Below are 20,956 nucleotides of genomic sequence, written 5' to 3' on the forward strand. Positions count from 1 at the left end.
TGCCATGAGCTGTGATTGCAGATGTGGCCCAGATCCTGCATCGCTATGGCTGTGGTGTAGGCAGGCAGCTGCAGCTCTGACTCAACCCGTAGCCTGGGAACTTCCATGTGCCATGGGTTCAGCCCTAAAAAGCAAAAATAAAAATAAGCTTAACATCCAACATCTCAGAACTTTCACTGAACTGCAGAGATGATTTGCCTACTAGGTAGTTACTGTTGTGTAACTACCCCACCTCTGTATTCTACGGGCCACTTAGCCTGGGACAGTATGGGAAGAAGCGACACGGGGGTGACATGGGAGCAGGGACCATAGTGTGCCATCTTGGAGGCCAGCTTAATACCAGTCAGAGGACTCACTGAGTCTAGATCTTTGCCAGACACCTTCTCAGATGTCTCAGAGCCCAGGCTTCACTCATCTCTCTTTTAGGTCCCACAATGAAGCTGAAGCGACTCTCAGTTCTGGAGAAATACAAAGATATCATCGACTGCTTTTACCAAGAACAAACAAAGTAATCGGGACCTTCCTTCTCTGGTTTCTTCCGAAGACGGCAGGCTGAGTAGCTCCATCTGGGTGCACGGGCTTTGGGCAAGCATTAGGTCTCCAGGTCGGGTACGGTCCTGGCATCTCCATTTGCTAGGTCTCATGCCAACAATAGCTGACAATTCCAAGAAGCTTCACGTGCTGATAGTATTAAGCGTTGCCTTTTGTTCAGGTTGACAAATGAAATCGGCTCTCCTTCCAGAACTAGGGCTGATGGTTTCTGGCCTTAGTTGCAGGTAGATTAACAAGCTGCTAGCTCACTTAACAGGCCAGCCGGTGGCAGGCTGGGTGTAGGGACAGGGAGGAGGTGGTAGGAATGCTCAGTTGTAACACACCTAAGGGCCCGGCTGACTCTGGATCTCGCTGGACATTGCCAACCCCATCATCCCCTTACCAGGCACTCCACCATGCACACGCCAACTGACTTGGACGCTTAATAAAACTGCTGCTGCCTGTTGGACTGTATTTAACGTGTAATTTGAAATTAAACTTTTTAACAGAACCGTCAATAAGTACCTGACGCTTTTTTGTCAATCGAGCAGCAGACCAGGCCAGTGTGGTGGCTATTTAACCCACAGGATGCTGTGCAATAGGTCAACTAGTGACCCTTGGTGTCCTGGAATAAGCAAAGGTGCAGGAGAAGGTCAAGGGGAACATTCCAGTGAAAGCAGCCACCTCAGGCTAGTCTGCTACCACCATGCCACCCCAGCCACTCTTGATACTTGAAGAAGCCATTCGTAGGAGCGAGCTGAGCCAGAATGACCTAAGGCATCTAAATGGGAAATAGGCAGACAAGGCGCACACCTCAGTCCACTTGGGAATTCTTTATTAGTGTAAACCCAAGAACCACTGATAATTAGCACAATCCAATAAAACAGAAGCAGCAGCAGTTTAAACAAAGTAAAATACACGTAAGTCCGTGAGTCTGGTTACAAGCCTGAAAAAGGACCCAGACGGGCTATTTGTTGCTGTTAGGAAAGCCCCGTGACCAGGGTGTACTATGCGAAGCTGCCGGTTTACAGTGTTACACAAGGACTAAGGAGGATGGGAGTTGCCTTTGGGGTGGGCCCAAAAGGTGCACGAAAATAGTGACTTAGTATCTGAGGATTAAAGAGAAATCACACTAGGAGTGGGAACAGAGGAGAGACGAGGAAGTGCCTGAAGATCAGAAACCAAGCGCCAGTGTGGCACAAATTTTGTGAACCAGCTCAGGCTGAGTCTGCAGCTCATCTCTCATCTTGCCGGTGCTGAGGCAGAGGGCAGTGATTTGCGGCTTTGGGGGAAGGGGCAGCCAGTGAAATATAAAATGAATAGCCAGCACCCCAGGCTCCTCAATTGCTGTCAGATTATGTGTTCGGACCTTTTAGCAGTATCAGTGGGAGTGTGGTCCGCTTCCGGACAATGACATACATGCTGCGGGAGTGAAGGAACACAAGGGTCAGCTCCCACGTCCCGGCTCAGTGTCTGCACAGGGGCTGTGTCTCGCACGATGCCTGATGTGTGGCCAATGAGAAGGAAGGACCACCCTTTCACTTCATTAAAAGCTCTCGCTGAGAACATTAAGTCTCAAGGTAACAAAAATAATTGAACACACAATGCATTTGTGTCTGTACCCAATATATTATCCATATCTTATTAACAAAAATTACATTTCTCATTATATATTTCTTGGATCTGAAGTCTTTACTTATACTCAGTAATTCACGTAAAAGGACAAATCAGTCTTTACTTTCCATGTCACTAAGAAATATACCGTATTTACTGTTTTGATGGAAACTTTCCCAGGAAATTTCTCTTGTGCCTGTTTAGTTTTATAAGAAGATCATCTTGTGCTATTGCCTCAATATTCTACTTTATTTCTGTTATATTTTTCACAAACCAAGGAAATCAGAGATTTTCTTTAAAAAGTTAGATTTTTCTCTTATCAATTCTGTATCATGGTATTTACAGTGGAAGAAAAACTTTTAACTGAAATGTAAGATGGTTAACAATGGCAAATGATACAGTCCACTTGAAGTGTACAAAAAAAGTATACCAGATAGACATGTAATAAATAAAACAAGCACTTGGAAAAAGTCCTTTGAAAGCAGGCCTAGGGACATCGCCTGCATCCTTTGCACAGATTTTTGTTAGGAAAAGGCCAGGTCTAGAAATGGACTCTGTCAAGAAACAAGCAACAAATGCATATAGAATGGGAGGTATTCTAATACAGGCTGAGATGGCGTCCGTTAGAAGCAACTGATGCAAATACTGTTTGGAGCCGTCTTAATCTAAATCTTTTACTCGGCGACAGATTTCTTCTGTGAAGTCTGAGCATTTTGCGTTGCCTCCCAAATCTTTTGTTAAGCTCTGAGAAAAGGAAAAAGCAAAGATAAACATGTACCCAAATGTCAAACCAAAGCAAAGATGTTTTTATCTAAAGCCCTCCCTGAGATACTGGCTGGGTGAGTTACCTGGCAGCTTTTTCATTTCAGTCCTAGGTTTAAAGTGTGACCCCTCCCCCCAGCCATCCACCGCCTCCCAGGAGGACTTGGAAAAGCCAAGTATGATCAAAGACACTGAAAGAACAAGATGCTCTCTCTACAAAGGGAAGCAGGAAAGCTTTCCAAAATGTCCCCCTTGTCCATACAATAGACTCTAAGGAAACATTTGATTATGGACTTTTAAATGACAACAAATCTAAACAAGAGGTTTCATAAATCTCCTGGGGAATTTTTAAAGTTTAAAAAACTTAAGACATATATATCTTGATCTATTTTTGGAGCCTAGGGAACAAATACTAAGGAAATATCTAAATCTCTTAAACTCCCCTCTTTTTTTTGTTTTTTTTTTTGTCTTTGTGCCTTTTCTAGGGCCGCTTCCCTCAGCATATAGAGGTTCCCAGGCTAGGGGTCGAATCAGAGCTGTAGCCACCAGCCTACGCCAGAGCCACAGCAACGCAGGATCCGAGCCGCATCTGCAACCTACACCACAGCTCCCGGCAACGCCGGATCCCCTACCTACTGAGCAAGGCCAGGGATCGAACCCGCAACCTCATGGCTCCTAGTCGGATTCGTTAACCACTGCACCACAACGGGAACTCCTTAAACTCCCCTCTTTAGGAAAGAAATTCTCCTATATTCTGTTTTCTACCAGCTTATGCTCTCTTTCCTCCTAAAGAGAACTCCATGTATTTAAGTCTCTTGACCCACTGCATCCTACATTTAAAGGGCCTACTGTGTAACTGAGGCATCTCTCTGATGGGCTCAAAAGAGTAGCTTCTCAAACACAGCATCAGGATAAAAAACCAGGAATTCCCGTCGTGGCTCAGTGGTAAAGAACCCAACTAGTATCCAGAGGATGTGGGTTTGATCCCTGGCCTTGGTTAAGGATCCAGTGTTGCCATGAGCTGTGGTGCAGGTCGCAAATGCAGCTCAGATCTGGTGTGGCTGGGGCATGGGCCGGCAGCTACAGCTGATTCAGCCCCTAGCCTGGGAATCTCCATATGTCACAGCCCTAAAAAGACAAAAAAATTAAAATTAAAAAAAAAAGAATAAAAAATATAATCATAAGCCCTTCGATATGACTATAAAGGGCTGTTAAAGATAAGCTTGGGTTTCTTATACTTTAGCTAGAAGAATTTCAAATGACAGAATTTTTTAAAAAGCATCCACCCTTAGAGCCATTATGCTATGTAAAACAAGCCAATCCCAAATGGACAAATAGTGTATGATTCCACATATGTAAGGTACCAGGGTATTCAAATTCATAGAAAGTAGAAGCGTAGTTGTCAGGGGCTGGGGGAACAGCAGGAAACAGGGAAATCACTGTTTAATGGGGCCAGTTTCAGATGGATGGGGGTGAAGGTTGCACAACAATGTGAAAAGTATTTACTGCCAATAGACTGTACACCTCAAAAATTATTAAAATGGTTGATTTTATACTATGTATATTTTATCACTTTTTTTTTTTTTTTTAAAAAAGGAAGAGACCTCAGATTAGGGATCAGCCTTTCAGGCCCAGCCTTGTGAAGCCACCACCTTCTCCATTCTCCTCCCACTTTCCAAATAATCCATCACAACCTGCCCGTGGGCCACAACTGCTTAGGGAAATAGTGAAGCTTGTTGGCTAAGAGCCAGACTGGACATGAACCCCAACTTTGCCTTGTAGGAGCTGTGAGACCTTGGACAAACACTTAATCTCTCTGTGCCTCAGGTTCCTCATCTATAAAATGGGATCAATTACAGACCAAGAGCCTTCAAAGCTCTAAGCAAGTACAAAGTACTTAACTCCTGACAAACCTAAGGACTGCATTATGGTATCTACGTCACAGAGTCATAGAGACTTGCTGAGATGAATACATACGAATATGAATATAAAAATCATGTAAGTGATCAATTACTATCAGCCATCATTACTTCTATAACATGTCTGTATTACTTTTACATCACAGACGCACATAGTATAACAAACCCCACCATGCCATAGACACGTCTGCATCTGTAGCTCCTGCTAGATCCCAAGCTCCTTGAGGCCTGAGACCTTCTCTTATTCTTCCTTTTACTATATTCCTCATGCCTTATGACGTACACAATACATGTTTGTTGGGAAGAAGAGGAAAAAGCTACCAAGAAAAGTTGATGGGACTTGGCCAGGATCCCACAACTCACAGGATAACTAGGCCTGATGTGCTCTGACGCCCACACCACTGCTCTTCCCCTTCCCACTGCAGGCTGGCGTCTCTAAATCAGTGCTTCTCAACCCTTTGCTGCTGAAATACTTGGATTCTCCTTCCAGACAATGCACACACCCCGAGTTCACTCAGGGAACCCGTGGTAAGAATGCCTGCTTGGCCTCCAATCCTTCAGCCCTCTTGGGAGGAACCATTACCTGTCCCGTCACACAGATGACACCTGAGGAGGAAATGCATTTTACCCGGCACAAGATTACTGATACCTTCCCATCCTTAATCGTAGCAAAGCACGCGGTCTCAATCTTTGCAGCGTGGTCGAAGAGCCCCATGTGGCGCAGCATCATCACAGCACTGAGCAGGAGGGCTGTGGGGTTGGCCATGTCCTTGCCGGCGATGTCAGGCGCAGTCCCGTGAACCTGCCCCAGAGTGCAAAGCAGTGCAATCAGGCAGGAGACAGGAACAAACAGCCCTCTTCTGGGGAAGCTAATCAGCCTTCCTCACTGATGGCAAATAGCTACTGCAGAGCGATTCCAGTCACAGGTCTTAGAAATAAGGCCTCAGAAAAAGAACTAGGAGTTCCTCTGGTGGCTCAGCAGAAACGAATCTGACCAGTATCCATGAGGACACAGGTTCAATCCCTGGCCTCGCTCAGTGGGTTAAGGATCTGGCGTTGCCCTGAGCTGTGGTGTAGGTCACAGACACAGCTCTGATCTGGCATGGCTGTGGCTGTGGTGTAGACCAGTGGCTACAGCTCCGATTCAACCCATATGCCTGGGAATCTCCATGTGCCTCGGATGAGGCCCTAAAAACACACACACACACAAAAAGAAAGAACTAAAGTAATTTTTATAGTGCAAAAACATGGACTAAAAATCTTATCTGGTCCACTTTCAGTAAAAAGTTTAAAACAAGGAAGGCTACATAATAATAAGGATACAAAAGAAATAAGAGGAAAATGAATGGATAAACCAGGTTTATACAAAAAGCTTCATTCTCTTTTGATAACTGGAAAAACTCAAAAGAGCTAGAACATTATTTACGCAAATAACCCCTCCTGCGTGCTCATGCCATTCTGACCTGATTTCTGCTTCAAGTGTCACCAGGGCCTTACCGACTCAAAGATTGCAACCCCGTTGGCTCCAATGTTGCCGCTTGGTGTCACACCAAGACCTCCGATCAATCCCGCACACAGGTCACTGGGGACAGGAAAGCATGTCAAAGGATATTTTGAAAGATAAAACATCTCAGCTGGCACCCAGACTTTCGTCTTTAAATACCATTCTCCACTCAAAGGGAACCTGGGCTCCTTGCAGAAATGGCTGACTCCAGGACGAGAGTTAGGGAAACACAGCATGAGCCTGAAGCACCTTTCACTGTGCCAGGGGGCAATGATGGGCTGGGGCAATGATGGGCTGGGTCAAGAGCACACAGAGACAGCTCCAAGGCACTGCCACCGGCCAAGTCCGGACAACCCAAGCAGCGCTATAAATGATGACGGAGATGGTTATAACCACTGAATAAAACAGAAACCTTGAGTCCAAATTGATATAGATCGATAAGTAAACAAGAGAGAAGGAAAAGCTTATCCTTACAGTAGAATGCCAACTAATACATGCAGAAGGAATGATGGACTTAGAAGAAAAGCACCATTTGGTCACCATCACGTGTATGTCTGTAGAGACAGAGAGAGAGAGGGGGGAAGAAAGAGGAGGAGGAAGGAGGGAGGGAAGCGGAGAGGAGAAGAGAAAGAGAGAGAGTAATAATGTAAGTTTGGTAAAATGTTAACATTTGGTGAGTGTGGGTGCTGAGTACACAGGAATCCTTTGTACCATTCTTGCAACTTTTCTGGAAGTCTACATTATGCCAAAAGTTGCAAAAAAAAAAAAAAATGGGTAAAAATGATGAAACACCTACCTGGCTGTACGTAATAAAATACTGAATTTGCTCAACCAACCAATAAAATTCTAAAAAATGGGAAGAAGGAACTAATGGTTAAGGAGGAAGAGCCCAGAGCCACTTGGGCAAAGCAGTGAAGGACTAACCCACCCAACATGTAACCACTGATACCACCACCTGAACTGTTAGAATTCAACTGGTAGCTTATAACAAATGCTCTTATTTTATAATACTTGATTAAAACTGTTAAGACACAATTTGTTTTAGGACATTCACAAATAAGCTTCAGCTTAAAAGGGTGTAGCCAAACTCACCTAAGAATGTCTCCATACAAATTTGGCATAACAAGAACATCAAACTGAGACGGATCTTGGACCATCTACAAAAAAATGCATTTGTGTGTTTAGCAATCAAAAACTGCACACCACACATGCACACTATGCATCATAAAAAAGCAGGTAAGTATGAATATATACTTACATTCAAACATACTGTATCAAGGTACATCTCATTAAATTTAATATCTTTACAGTTTTCTGCAACTTCCCTGCATTTTTGCAGAAAAAGCCCATCTGACATGCGCCTGTATTTAATCAAATAAAAATCGTTGAAAGCAAAGACTTGCAGAAAGAAAAAGATCAAATCAGAGAAGTAAAGTAAGCTCAAGAAATTTAAATTCCAGAAGCCAAGACTGTCTGATTTCAATTACAGTAAAATTATTTTTTTGGCAGTTAGTAAAATGCAAATTGAAAATGTTTTAGGATAATTTTAGAAGCACCAAAGGGTAAAAAAATGTAAAATAGCTTAATCATAATAAAGGCTCTACTTTTATAGTGTTATTCAGCAAGAATTAAGAAATACCTATTAATCAGAAAATGTTAAAATTGCCTTAAAATGTTAACTTATTCAATTATTTAAATGGTTTTACTATTTTACATGCTCCACACTTAGATTAGCAAACTTTTAGGTTTTGGTCTTTTTATGGCCACACCTGAGGCATATGGAGGTTCCCAGGCTAGGGGTCCAATCAGAGCTGTAGCGTTGGCCTGCACCACAGCCACAGCAACGCGGGATCCGAGCCTGGTTTGTGACCTACACCACAGCTCACAGCAATGCCTCACCACAATGCGGGATCCTTAACCCACTGAGTGAGGCCAGGGATCGAACCTTAGTCCTCATGGATGCTAGTCAGGTTCGATAACCGCTGAGCCACGACGGGAACTCCGGGAAACCTGTTCTTAACACAGTGAGCTGGCCTGTGAATAGACTGGGGATGAGGAGAATTCAAACTGCTAGCACAAACACCTCAGATAGTATCAGCCCTCTGGGCACTATTTTAAGCCCTTGAGCATGTGGTCCTTTTAGAAGTATTCCCGCTTTTCCACTCCTAACACAGACACCACTGCCCTTTTACCGATGTGGCCTCAGCTAACCAGCCACGGCATCCAGGGATGCAGTGTCTCGGGCTTCCTTTGCTGATGATTCTCCTTAAACTTTGGGCCCCGAATTCCTGCTCAGTCATCCATCCAGTGAAGCACATGAAATAGGAAGTTGGGATGCAAGAGAAATGCCTGACCCTCAGACTGGCTACAAGGCCAGTCTGCAGAGCTAGCAGGAGTCAATGAGCAAGCAGGAGAGAGGAGGAGGAAGCCCTGTCAATGCCTAGACAGAGCGCCGCCCCACAGGGACTCACATGATGTTGGCTTTGTGCACCGCCGTGACGTTGCTCCGGTGATTGTTCCGTGCGTATTCAAAGGCGAACTCGGCGATGCGCTTGCTCGCCCCCTCGGTGATGAGCTTGATACTCTGCACGACTCCATCCACGATCTGAAACAGAGGATGCCCGCCTCGCTGAAAGGGTGTGGCAACAACCGGGTCCTAGATCACTGGCGATGCGCAGGCAACACCGCCTGTGGCCGACTTGCAAGGCTAGCGTTGCGCATGTGCCAAGTCAGTGGCGTTAAAGTTCACCCGAGCCCTATGAGCTAGGATTATAGGCCCCATTGCACAGATGAGGAAAATCGAGGTGCAGAGAGGGTCACTGAAGCTGAGGATTCAAAAATTCAAACAGAAGGTGTGTTTCGAGCCCATGCCCTGAACCACAGTCCCACTACCCCAGGCATCCATTTGAGCCCTACCAGCAAGTGACCCCAGTGGGACAAGACAAACACCCACAACTCCCCACGGTGTGAAAGCAAATGGTTTTTGGGAAATATTTTCAACTGGGAATTTGAACCACTGTCCCAAGTGCACAGAAAGCAACCCAACTAAGAATGAAAAAAGTATCCAAAATGAACATACCACATGCTCGATTCCACTGTATTCTCCTTCCGTGTTCTCGCGAATGGTGACAATATTTACATCTGTGTAAGGGGTTTTATAGCCTTCGATTGAGACACACGGTCGGACATTGGCATAAAGGTCAAATGTTTTACGCAGCAATAAATTCATAGATGGGTGACCAGCAGCTATTGGAGTTTTTAAGGGGCCTGTAAATAAAGAATACCTAGATGACAATAGTGCAGTGACAGGGGGATTGGTTCCAGGACCCAGAAGATACAAAACATCCGTGATGCTCAAGTGCCTTATATAAAATAGCACAGTATTTGCACATAACCTACACACATCCTCCCTAAACTTTTTTTTTTTTTTGTCTTTTCTTGAGCTGTACCCACAGCATATGGAGGTTCCCAGGCTAGGGGTTGAATCAGAGCTGTAGCTGCTGGCCTACGCCACAGCCACACCAACGTGGGATCCAAGCCCTGTCTGCAACCTACACCACAGCTCACCGCAACACCGGATCCTTAACCCACTAAGCGAGGCCGGGGATCGAACCCGCAACCTCATGGTTCCTAGTCAGATTTGTTAACCACTGAGCCACGAAAGGAACTCTCAATCCTCCCTAAACTTTCAATCATCTCTAGACTACTTAAAATACCTAATACAATGGAAATGCTATGTAAATAGTTGCCAGCGAAAAAATTCCAAGTTTTGCTTTTTGGAACTTTTAAAAAAAAAATAATATCCTCAATATATGGTTGGTTGAATCCACGGACACACAACACCTGGATATAGAGGGCCAACTGTATTTGGAACTCCAATTTTTATTTTTTCCATTTTTCCATCAGAGCTGTGTTCAGGATCCCTTCTTTGGACATGAAGTAGCTGTGTGGTGCATCTAACAGGCATGCTTCACAAATCAAGGGACACTTTTACAGCAGAGCAGGTGTCATCTGAAAAGACAGGTGCTCTGTCTCTAAGTCTGACGTCCTCTTCGTTGTGAATGGGTCCATCCATTACTCGTCACTCTCAGGCAGCCACTCAGCACCTACTCCCAGTGTCCCCTACAGACCCGTCTGGGCTACCCTGTAAAAAGTGTTCTGCCTCTAACCTTACCTTCTCCCTCAGATTCAGATAAAGGAAGAAACTTCTTCAATGAAGTTTCTAGAACATCAACTACATTCCTTAATAATATGGAGCACCTACTGACTGAGGACCAAGCACTCACTCTATCAGGTACTTGCCAGTAGCCAATCCTATGACACCACCTATGAGATGTTAACTCTACTGCTTTCATTTAAAGATGAAGTGGGGAAAAAAGAGGAAGAAATTCGGAGTTCCCATTGTGGTTCAGTGGGTTAAGGATGTGGGTTTGATCCCTGACCTCGCTCAGTGGATTAAGGATCCAGCATTGCCTCAAGCTGTGGGGTAGGTCACAGACACAGCTCAGATCTGGTGTGGCTGTGGCTGTGGCTGTGGAGCAGGCTGGCAGCTGCAGTTCTGATTCGACCCCTAGCCTGGGAACTTCCATATGCCCCAGGTGCGGCCATAAAAAGAAAGGAAAAAAAAAAAAAAAAAAGAAGAGTTCCATGGCACAGCAGAAATGAATCCGACTAGGAACCATGAGGTTGCAGGTTCGATCCCTAGCCTCGTTCAGTGGGTTAAGGATCCAGCATTGCCTCAAGCTGTGGTGTAGGTCGCAGATGCAGCTCGGATCTGGCATTGCTGTGGCTGTGGTGTAGGCCAGCAGCTGTAGCTCTAATTAGACCCCTAGCCTGTGTACCTCCATATGCCACAGGTGCAGCCCTAAAAAGACAAAAAGACCAAAAAAAAAAAGAAAGAAAGAAAGAAAGAAAGAAATTTGCCCGAGCCTCCCAGCCAGTAAGTGTCAAGGATGAGATTCACATTGGATCTGTCTGGATTTAAAGCCTGTGCCGAATTCCAGTCTGTCACATGCTGGTATTTTGAATTAGGACCTGAAGCATGTGTGAATTAAAATAATAAAAATGTAAAAACTGTGCAAAAGATAAACATAACACGTGGAGCAGAAATCAACAATAGCCATCTGATCCACTTCAGTGCTACCTTTCAAGCCCATCTTGTTCTTATCCATGGACTCCTTGGCCTCCGGAGGGATCATCCACTTTCCTCCCGGTCCTTGAATGGCAGTGACATTCCGTTCCTCCCACTGAATAGGCGCCTAGATGCAACACCACAGAGCACAGTGAATCGGAAAGACTTACATGTGACGGACAGTCACACAATCATAAGCAAACTTCTCAACTTTGATTGCAGCTGATGACAACACATACAATAAAGGTCCAGAATATTTCTGGCAGGAAGATGTCACTCTCTACATGCCCAGAGGGATTCTCCACATTACCCTTGTCAGTCATCACTCCTAGCTGCCACCTGCCCACGTCTTTTTTTTTTTTTTTTTTTCACAACGACTCTTCACATGGTTATAATTAGAATATCATAAGAAGCAAAGAAATATGATTCACAACAATACATAGTATTGATACATGGATAAATCTCGAAAATATTAAGTGAAAAGAGCCAATCATAAAAGCAGTATTAATTATAAGAATCCACCTACAGGAGATATCCAGAACAGGCAAATCAACAGAGAGAGAAAGCAGATTAGTGGCTGCCTGGGGCTGGTGATGGTCAGGGGTAGGTGAGAGCCATGAGGGCAGTAGGGAGTAACTGCTCGTGAGTATAGGGTTTCTTTTGGGTGATGAAAATGTTCTAAAATTAGACTGTGATGATGGTTGCCTAAGTCGTCGAATGTCCTAAACACCATTAAATTGAACTGTATACTTTTCATGGATGAATTGTACAGTGTATGAATTAAATCTCAATAAAGCTGTTAAGAAAAAAAAAGACCTATGAAGGAAGGCGATAGTTTTAAGGTATAAACCAGTGTCCTCCTTTCTTTTCACCCACACCCTTCAGTGTATCCACACACATCTGACAGCTGACTGGGCGCACACTAGGAACAGGAACACAGAGTAGGACTTGGTCCCGATTCACCAGCAGCTTCGGCTGAGTGAAGCGATCATATTCCAGTTCACTTGGGGGATAATACTGTATAAGCATCACTTCCTCTGTAGGAGTTCTAATGAGAAACTCCTATAGGGGAACAATGTATGTTTAGTGTAAATAAACTGAATTTCCTGACTTATATCTGATTTAATCTTACACAATATTTTACCAAGCAGCTATAAATAGCAATCAAGCATCATGTCAAAGTCCAAATTTCCTAAATTCCCTAGATTTTTAAGTATCTACCTGCACCAAGGATGGGCTGTTAGAATAACCGCTCATACATGATATTACCACACCAGGAGAAAAAAAAAAAAAAAAATCTCCTGAAGTCACCTATGGTTTCTTAAAATATCAATTCTATTGTCTTTTTTTTTTGGCAGGAAGACAGGATGAGGTAGACAGGTGACTTGGCAGGGGCTTATGGACTTTAAACCTAGGCAGGGTTCAAAAATCTACAAAGATTATGGTACTACTTAGATGACTTTACATATAAAACTGATGCCAACACGATAAACTATTGACAATGACAGCAGCAGAACAACACTGGTAAAGTCGGAATCTGTGAAGATTAACAATAGGCCTTACCAACTCCATACAATGGTAAACAACTCACTTGAAGAGTACATAGATTCCAACTGGCTAGAAATTTTTCTACAAATTACTAACACAAGTATTTTTGAAGCCCACTTACTTTGGCAGCATCAAAAATCTTCATAACTGCCGCTGAAATTTCTGGGCCAATTCCATCGCCTGGAATTAAAGTTACTGTCTTAACCTGAATATAAGAAAGCATCAGAGAGGACCATCAGAATTGATTTTTGAAGGCTTAAAAAAAGAACATCCTTGACATAGAAATCCAGTTTATGGGTTTTCTCAACCCCTAAGAAACATCTTTAAGGAAACAGACCTACCTTCCAGTGACTCATCAAGTGGAGGCAAGAATCAAAGGACTCTACAACTCTACTCCCTCAAGCTCAGAAGTTTTAAAAAGAGCTTCAGTGATGCTCTTTAGATGGAAAAAAAAAAACAAAACAAACAAACTTCCGGAGTTCTTATCGTGGCTCAGTGGTTAATGAATCTGACTAGGAACCATGAGGTTTTGCGTTCAATCCCTGGCCTCGATCAGTGGGTTAAGGATCCAGCGTTGCCGTGAGCTGTGGTGTAGGTCACAGACATGGCTTGGATCCAGCGTTGCTGTGGCTGTGGTGTGGGCCAGCAGCTCCAGCTCCGATTAGACCCCTAGCCTGGGAACCTCCATATGCCTTGGGTGCAGCCCTAGAAAAGACAAAAAGACAAAAAACAAAAACAAACAAAAAAAAACCTTCCAAGTAAACTTCCCAATTGATATTTTTTTCCAAACTACAAAGAGACCAATTAATTCAGTCTGTAAAACCAAAGAGAACAAAAAAATTTCAACGATGTTCTCTCACTTAAATTTAGAGGGTTTCCCATGAAGGCAAGTGCTTTCCTTTCCACCGGGAGCCTGGAAAGTTCAGTTTCTCATGCAACCCATTCAGTTTTACTAAACACTTTCAGGCACTTCCAGGCACTTCCAGAGTACCACAGTGGTCTGTCTTGGCACTCAGTAAAAAAATCAGACTTCACATCAAGAGAGGTCTCCATATTCCTGAACTCCTTTATAAAACTGGCTCCTTAATGATAAAAGTAATCTAAATAAACACAGCCAAGTTTATCTGGAACCAGTAAGAATAACATATGTGATCATACCAGCAAATTCTGAGTTACACATTTAATGACAATTGTATTTATAATGTAACATCAACAATCTATTTCAAAGGCTTCAAACAAAATTAAGCCAGCATTTCAAACAAAGAGATAAAAATGGGTAAAGGGAAACACGGAGAGGATTTAAATGAGAATTTCCATTTGGAAACTATATATGTCATTATCTGGGGACCTTCTTCGACCTAGAAGTTTGGCCTGGACAGTGGTCCCTGCCCTTTTTTGGTTCCAGTTGCCTGTCTACATTTTTTTGTTGTTGTTTTTTTTGGGGTTTTTTTTTTGTCTTTTTAGGGGCACACCTGTGGCATATGGAGGTTCCCAGGCTAGGGGTCGAATCGGAGCTGTAGCCACTGGCCTAGGCCACATCCACAGCACCACAGAATCCAAGCCTCATCTGTGACCTACACCACAACTCACGGCAATGCTGGATCCTTAACCCTCTGAGCAAGGCCAGGGATCGAATCTGGGTCCTCATGGATACAAGTCAGATTCATTTCCACTGAGCCACGACAAGAACGCCTACTTTGTTTAAGAAAAAAAATCACTGATTCAGGTTCCCCTGGTCTTTTGCCTTCCAATGATACTCCTTTAGTAGGTGGACTAATTACTGCCGAATTTTTCTATACAACTAATGAAATCTTTTCTTTTTAAAATTAGTTTCTCTTCCTATTTCTTTCAAATACAAACCTCTCCCCAACAGGCTAATATGTTTTTTAATAGATAGCCTGAAAATTAAATAACAGCAGACAGCAATGATCATCTCATGAGCTTTCAGAATGCGTTTGAAATGCTTAGCTTAGGGGAGTTCCCGTCGTGGTGCAGTGGTTAATGAATCCGACTAGGAACCATGAGGTTGCAGGTTCGATCCCTGCCCTTGCTCAGCGAGTTGCCGTGAGCTGTGGTGTAGGTCGCAGACGCGGCTCGGATCCCGCGTTGCTGTGGCTCTGGCGTAGGCTGGCAGCTCCAGCTCCGATTAGACCCCTAGCCTGGGAACCTCCATATGCCATGGGAGCAGCCCAAGAAATGGCAAAAAGACCGAAAAGAAAAAAAAAAAAAAAAAGAAATGCTTAGCTTAGCTATCCTTGAACTTGAAATGCAAGCTTCATTTGCATCTTTTGCAGCAAAAGCAGAGTCAAAAGAACCCCTTTGGCTTCTTCTTCCTGTTCTCCCAATATGTAATAACAAATGCCAAAAGAAAAAATCTACTTTACTTCTGCAGTACAGAAAGTAAAAGAACAAAGAGGTACTATGGTCTCATAAGCTCTCATAGAATAAAATGTTACATGGGAGTATAGGAATTATGAAATCCAAATCAGATTCTCTGAGAAGAGGGCAAAATAAAAACGTACAGGAAGTCACTGACCCACAGTCTTAGATATGCTCTAAAAATGTGGTCTCAGCTTTTAAAACACAGAACCCTAATGCTGGGAATTCTAAAAGCAGCAGATTTAACGAGAAATAAATGAGCTGCTAACAGGAGAGTCTATGAAGACTACGTAAGGACAATATATATAAGCCTATATAGGGCTTACAGATGTTTTAGGCAGCCCTAATTGGCAATCAATCTACTGTTTTCAGGGAAGCCCACAAAATAAAAATGCAAAGCAGTTTTTGAAGCTTCTCAACAATTTTCTCTCAACTTATACTAGTTTTGAAAAAAAACTGTCTTACCCAAATGAAATTGTGAAATAAAGTAACAGGCTCAGGAGTAATTTCTGTCTATTTTTAACAAGCCTCTTTCAATACATTAATGTGACAGGCTTAAATAGTCAGCTATTATACAATTCTTTTAACTGTGCAAATGACTTAATAGATGTATTATGCATATTGACAATAATTTAAATGTACCGTATAAGTGTGGCCAATTTTCCCTAATTTTAAATAAATGGAGATTAAATGCCACATGATGTGTTAGAGCATCCTTCTTGAGAAACTTCTAAAAGGAAAAAATAAAAGACATAATTATACTCACACCACCAGCAAAACCTCTGGTCACCTGTTTTTGGTTGTGGAAGGCCCCCAGCAGCCGAGAGACCTATGTTTAATATCAACAAAGAAATGTTATGCACAGAATTAAACCACACATAGTTAAAAGGGAGAGATGAAGCCACTTCTGACAACTTTGCACAGATGTATTCAGAAACTCCTGAGGAATATTTTTCTCATGTATCAGCTCAGCCTAACAAGCGCTCTCGAATTTGAAAACTGAAAAATATTCAATTTACCTTTGCTTTGAGAATTTAAATACTATATACATACTTTTAAAGTCAATGTTATGAATACAAGCTGTCAAAAGACATTGAAGCTAGAATGAAACTCTACTTTTGTAGCCCAAACATCAGATTTTTCTATGATCTGGAAGTTCTCAAGTCATCACTCTTGATCACACCCAATTAACACTATCACACTGGGTCACACATTCTAAGAAAACTATTACTAAGTTTTTTTTATTTTAACATGGCCACACCTGTGGCATATGAAAGTTCCCAGGCTAGGGGTTGAATCAGAGCTGCAGCCTATGCCACAGCCACGTCAACGCCAGATCCAAGCCCCATCTATGACCTACACCACAGCTTGAGGCAATGCTAGATCTTTAACCCACTAAGCAAGGCCAAGGATCAAACCTATATCCTCACAGAGACAACAGTGCGTTCTTAACCCACTGAGCCACAACAGGAATGCCAACTATTGCTAATATTATAGCCAGCAGCATCCTTACAAATCCCAGAGCCCAATTCATTTGTTACATAGTGGAGACATGGATCCAAAGGGTAGGGATTTGCCTAAGGTCACAGGGTGACCACACAGAGACCAGAATCCAGGGCTCCTGACCTCTCCAGGGCTCCTAGTCCAGGGCTCCTCCAATTACACATTATGCCTATCCTTCTCTGTGGATATTAAGAAATTATACTTTATGATAAAAATCCAACAAAGTTTATTTAATACCATTTTGATAGCTGTGTCACACATAATGAAGATTTTACATCAATTATTTTTTCTGGTAATGTAGGTAACATGATCATTACTGTTAATTGCTGGGATGGGGGAAATGTCCAAAAAAAAAGAAAAAAGAAAAAAAAAAATGAGACCTAGCAATCCCGCTACCCCAAGATGTGACCACGGGTACATTTTTTCCCAGTTAACACTATCACACACCAAAAATGTGAATTTTAAAGGATTATTCTAAACAGTCATATTACATTATAATAAATATAAGCAGAGAAATTAGGTACATAGACCAAAGGTATTAAAATTCATTAAAAGTTTTAAAGGTTCATAACTTTTTAAGTGCTAGATACATGGGCAAAGATACATCTGTTATATCCTGTCTCAGGCTTCCTTTCGGGGGGACAGTTCTTCTAAGTCCTGAACCTTTGCGGTAACATCGGCATCTCACAGAGACACCAACCAACAGCTAAGACGGGATGAACAAACTGTATCCTCCAACCTGCCATCTACAGTCATCTCTGTGGACTGAAAATCAAAGGTAGGGCAAGACCCAGAAGAATGTGCAATGCCAAAACCACTGGCCAAAAACTTAATTCTAGGATGTGATTAATCCACCAGCAAATGGGCTATTGGAAGAGAGACCATTTAAAGGCTACGTTATAAAAGCTGCATGAGTCCTTCTCCTCATCCCCCCAAAAGAGAGAAAAAAAACATTCACTCAAAACAGGTCCAGTCCAGGTCTTTGAGACAAGAGACCCAACCAAAATGAGTGACTCAAAATGAAAATCCATGAGGTGAAGATTTTCACATTTTGTTCACTGGTCGACCTCCAGTACCAAGAACAGTGCCTAGCTGATAGTAAGTATTCAGAATATTTTTGGAAAAACTGAGGCCAGCCTCAATCACCTTTCTGATGAGTCCCTCACTCCAGCAAATAGCTTTGATACTTGCAATGATTTTCTTTAGCAACCCATTTTTTCCATGTTTTTTATCTCTCCTTTGTGATCTTAGTACTGTATCTAAATCATTAGAATGACCCAGAACTTTAAGTAAAATGAGATTTTTTTTTTAAAGCATAGACTGTCTTCTACTTTATAATATACATATACTACATAATTTTATTTTTATAAAACCTGGAGAGGTTGAATTAGTAGCCCTTTTCAAATAAGGACACTAAGGCCACAAGAGTACGGACTTAACTTTGGGGGGTGGGGGGCAAGGCAAAGCATGCAGCAGCTCAATGTGGGATCTCAGTTCCCAGACCAGAGAATAAACCTGGGCTGCAGGGATGAAACCGTGGAATCCTAACCACTAGACCACCAAGGAACTCCCTGGACTGAACTTCTGATTTCAGGTCCCAGGCTATCTTCATCCTTTTTTACCTTCATCCTCCAACTTAAAAATATAAAAACAATGTTGAATATATGGCAGGTACTCAATAAAAGCTTGCTGAAGGGGAATTGCCTCATTATAATTACAGTATTTTAGAACCAGAGAGCTCTTTAGAAACCCACCATTTTCTCTAAATAAAGCTTTTCTAGGAAAAAAAAATTAGCTTCAGATCTCTTTTTCAAATAAAACCTTAAAAGGAACTCGAATAGAGGAGCACTCTGATTGAAACTCACATCCAGTTCAGTATTCCCATAATCCTGGGACATCAGCTTCTGAGGCACTTTCTGCTCCAGTCCCTAAGGGAGAAACTTGCCCACTGAGGTCAAATGACCGCCAAAGGTCACAAAAGGGGGACCATGTCAGAGGAGAACTTTATCCTCTGATTCCACAAACCTTCTGAATACCTCCTGTGTTTTTTTCTTGTAGACCACACTAAAGGCAAAATAAATTTACTAGCACATTTACCAGCTGTTTTAGTCCCTCATTCTTAATGTACTTGCCAAAGATGATTAGGTGTTCAGTGTAAACTCAGTGATTAAAGGACTGATTTCTATTTAGACAGAGACACGAGTTGCTTTACCTTCAGGAGCGAATGTGAAATAAGGTACCATCACACATAAATCACATGTAAATGCAGAGGATAACAAAGCAGAACCCAGTTACTGGGGGGCGGGGGGGGGAAAACAACTACTGAGGAGTTCCCGTCCATGGAGCAGCGGAAACAAATCCAACTAGGAACCATGAGGTTGTGGGTTTGATCCTTGACCTCACTCAGTGGGTTAAGGATTCGGTATTGCTGTGAGCTGTGGTGTAGTTCGCAGATGTAGCTCAGATCTGATGTTGCTGGGGCTGTGGTATAGGCTGGCAGCTCCAGTTCTGATTAGACCCCTAGCCTGGGAACCTCCATATGCCAGGGGAGCAGCCCTAAAAAGACAAAAGACAAAAAGAAGTTAAAGAAATAAAAAAAAACTACTGATACCCAATTGTCTGCTTAAAGACTGTAAGATATGTATTTTTGAATTCCTTCTGCATGTTTCTTTCACATTATTTGAACCAATCCTCAAAAAGCTCTATGAAACAAGTATAGATATTTCACAGAAGGGCTTATTAAGGCTCAGAAATGTTAAGTAATTTGCTCAGGGTCACAAAGCCAATTAGTGGCACTGCCAGGATTTAAATCTAAGACTCCTAAATTCCAGTGCAGAGCTCTTTTCACTAAATAATATATATGTGGACTTCGCCTTAAACTCAAAGGAGGAATAAAGTATCAAATTTTATAGAAAAAAACTAAATTGCTTAGGTAGGTTCCTAGGGGTTCATTCTTTAAGAGCAACAGGAGGCTCGAGGGCCCATTCTTCTCTCTGCCTGTCAGTGTGTGACCTTGGTCACAGAGCAGGCAGAATGGGACTTAGACCTAGGAACGCAGAGACACCTGTTCTGATACCTACTTCCTGTGTGACCTTGAGCAATTGAGTTTTCAGGCACGGTTAGTTCCACTGAGGAACCAATGAATTGCAGCGATGCTCTGAAACCCTTTCCAGCTCGGGCATCCGAGCTGCCAAGGGGAGCTAAAGCTCTCCAGATCGTAGGATTCTCGCTAATGAAAGGTGAGAGGAAAGCGCTGCGGGTCTCCCTCTCCCAAGTGTTGAGACAGCAATTCCAAGGTGCAAGATGCCCTGTGTCCTTTGACGGGGAAAGAGCTACAAGAGCTCACTGGGAAGAGCTCCAAGGGAGAAAAAAGTCTGGCAAGAAAACGACCTCAGGATTCCCTCACCTGGGAAAAGCTCCCAAGCCTAACGCACGTGCCCTCGGGCCAGGGAGGTTACGCGACCAGGGCTGGAGCAGACACGAGGGGAAGGCCCTAGCCGTGTTGCGGGGAACTCCAAGCGATCAGAAGACTGCAGGGCCGCAGCCTCGGAAGCGGCCAGGATGGCGGAGCCGGGGCGGCGGCTGCGATGACCTTCCCAGATTCCGCGCAAGGCCTGGCCTTCTGCCCAGGTAGATGCGGACGGCGGCACCCGAGTATCGCCGGGAGCAGGGCCAGGGCCCCCGGCCTTGACCTTGCTGCTGTCCCCGCCTCAGGCTTGACCTTCCGGGAACAGGGCTGCCTACACACTGCACGCGGCCAGGCACACAGGTGGCCAGGTCAGGTTCCGTAACTGTGCCCAACCGGCCGAGCGCCGCCGCCTACCCGTCCAGGCCTGCGCGCCTGCCCCCGCCCAGCACGCCGCCAGCCCGTGGGCCACAAGCCGGCCTGCCCCCCCGCTCACCTTGGAGATCCACGCTGGCCCAGCCATCGCGCTCCCTCTGACCGCGGCGACGGCGGCGGCAATAGTACGCAGCCGCACAGCCTGCGCCCCGCCCGCCCGCCTGGCCCCGCCCCCCTAGGCCCCACCCCCCCCCTGGAAGCCCAGCCCCGGCCCGCCTACGGGA

General features: G+C 43.8%; 2 protein-coding genes and 1 long non-coding RNA gene across 8 annotated transcripts in view; 2 read left to right on the plus strand and 1 right to left on the minus strand.

The window, feature by feature from the left end:
* The window catches only part of ACSBG1 (acyl-CoA synthetase bubblegum family member 1), a 61,529-nt gene extending 59,325 nt beyond the window's left edge, over nt 1-2,204 (plus strand). For all 5 annotated transcript variants that reach the window (XM_084968370.1, XM_084968369.1, XM_021098835.2 and 2 more), the window contains one exon: nt 427-2,204. In XM_084968370.1, coding sequence (XP_084824496.1) covers nt 427-512 — 86 coding nt within the window. In that variant the 3' untranslated portion in view covers nt 513-2,204. The remainder of the gene's footprint in view (nt 1-426) is intronic.
* Nucleotides 1,350-20,900, minus strand: IDH3A (isocitrate dehydrogenase (NAD(+)) 3 catalytic subunit alpha). 2 transcript variants are annotated; one of them, XR_014809012.1, is made up of 11 exons: nt 20,794-20,856; nt 16,155-16,217; nt 13,131-13,214; nt 11,474-11,588; nt 9,410-9,597; nt 8,802-8,935; nt 7,589-7,691; nt 7,423-7,487; nt 6,324-6,408; nt 4,032-5,628; nt 1,350-3,425 (listed from the first exon to the last, which is right to left on the minus strand). XR_014809012.1 is itself a non-coding variant. In NM_001444502.1 (11 exon segments), coding segments are annotated over 11 exon segments (1,101 nt in total). In that variant the 5' UTR covers nt 20,821-20,900; the 3' UTR covers nt 1,350-2,805.
* On the plus strand, nt 11,812-19,423 carry LOC146401597 (uncharacterized). The gene is made up of 2 exons (XR_014810291.1): nt 11,812-14,496; nt 15,195-19,423. It is a non-coding gene; the product is annotated as an uncharacterized LOC146401597 (long non-coding RNA).
* Nucleotides 20,901-20,956: the final 56 nt, after the last annotated feature.

The sequence above is a fragment of the Sus scrofa genome, chromosome 7 (genome assembly GCF_054392235.1).
Source record: "Sus scrofa isolate SSC_HxYL_T2T_F1_AM1 chromosome 7, Sscrofa_HxYL_maternal_Yorkshire_Landrace_v2.0, whole genome shotgun sequence".
NCBI lineage: Eukaryota > Metazoa > Chordata > Mammalia > Artiodactyla > Suidae > Sus > Sus scrofa.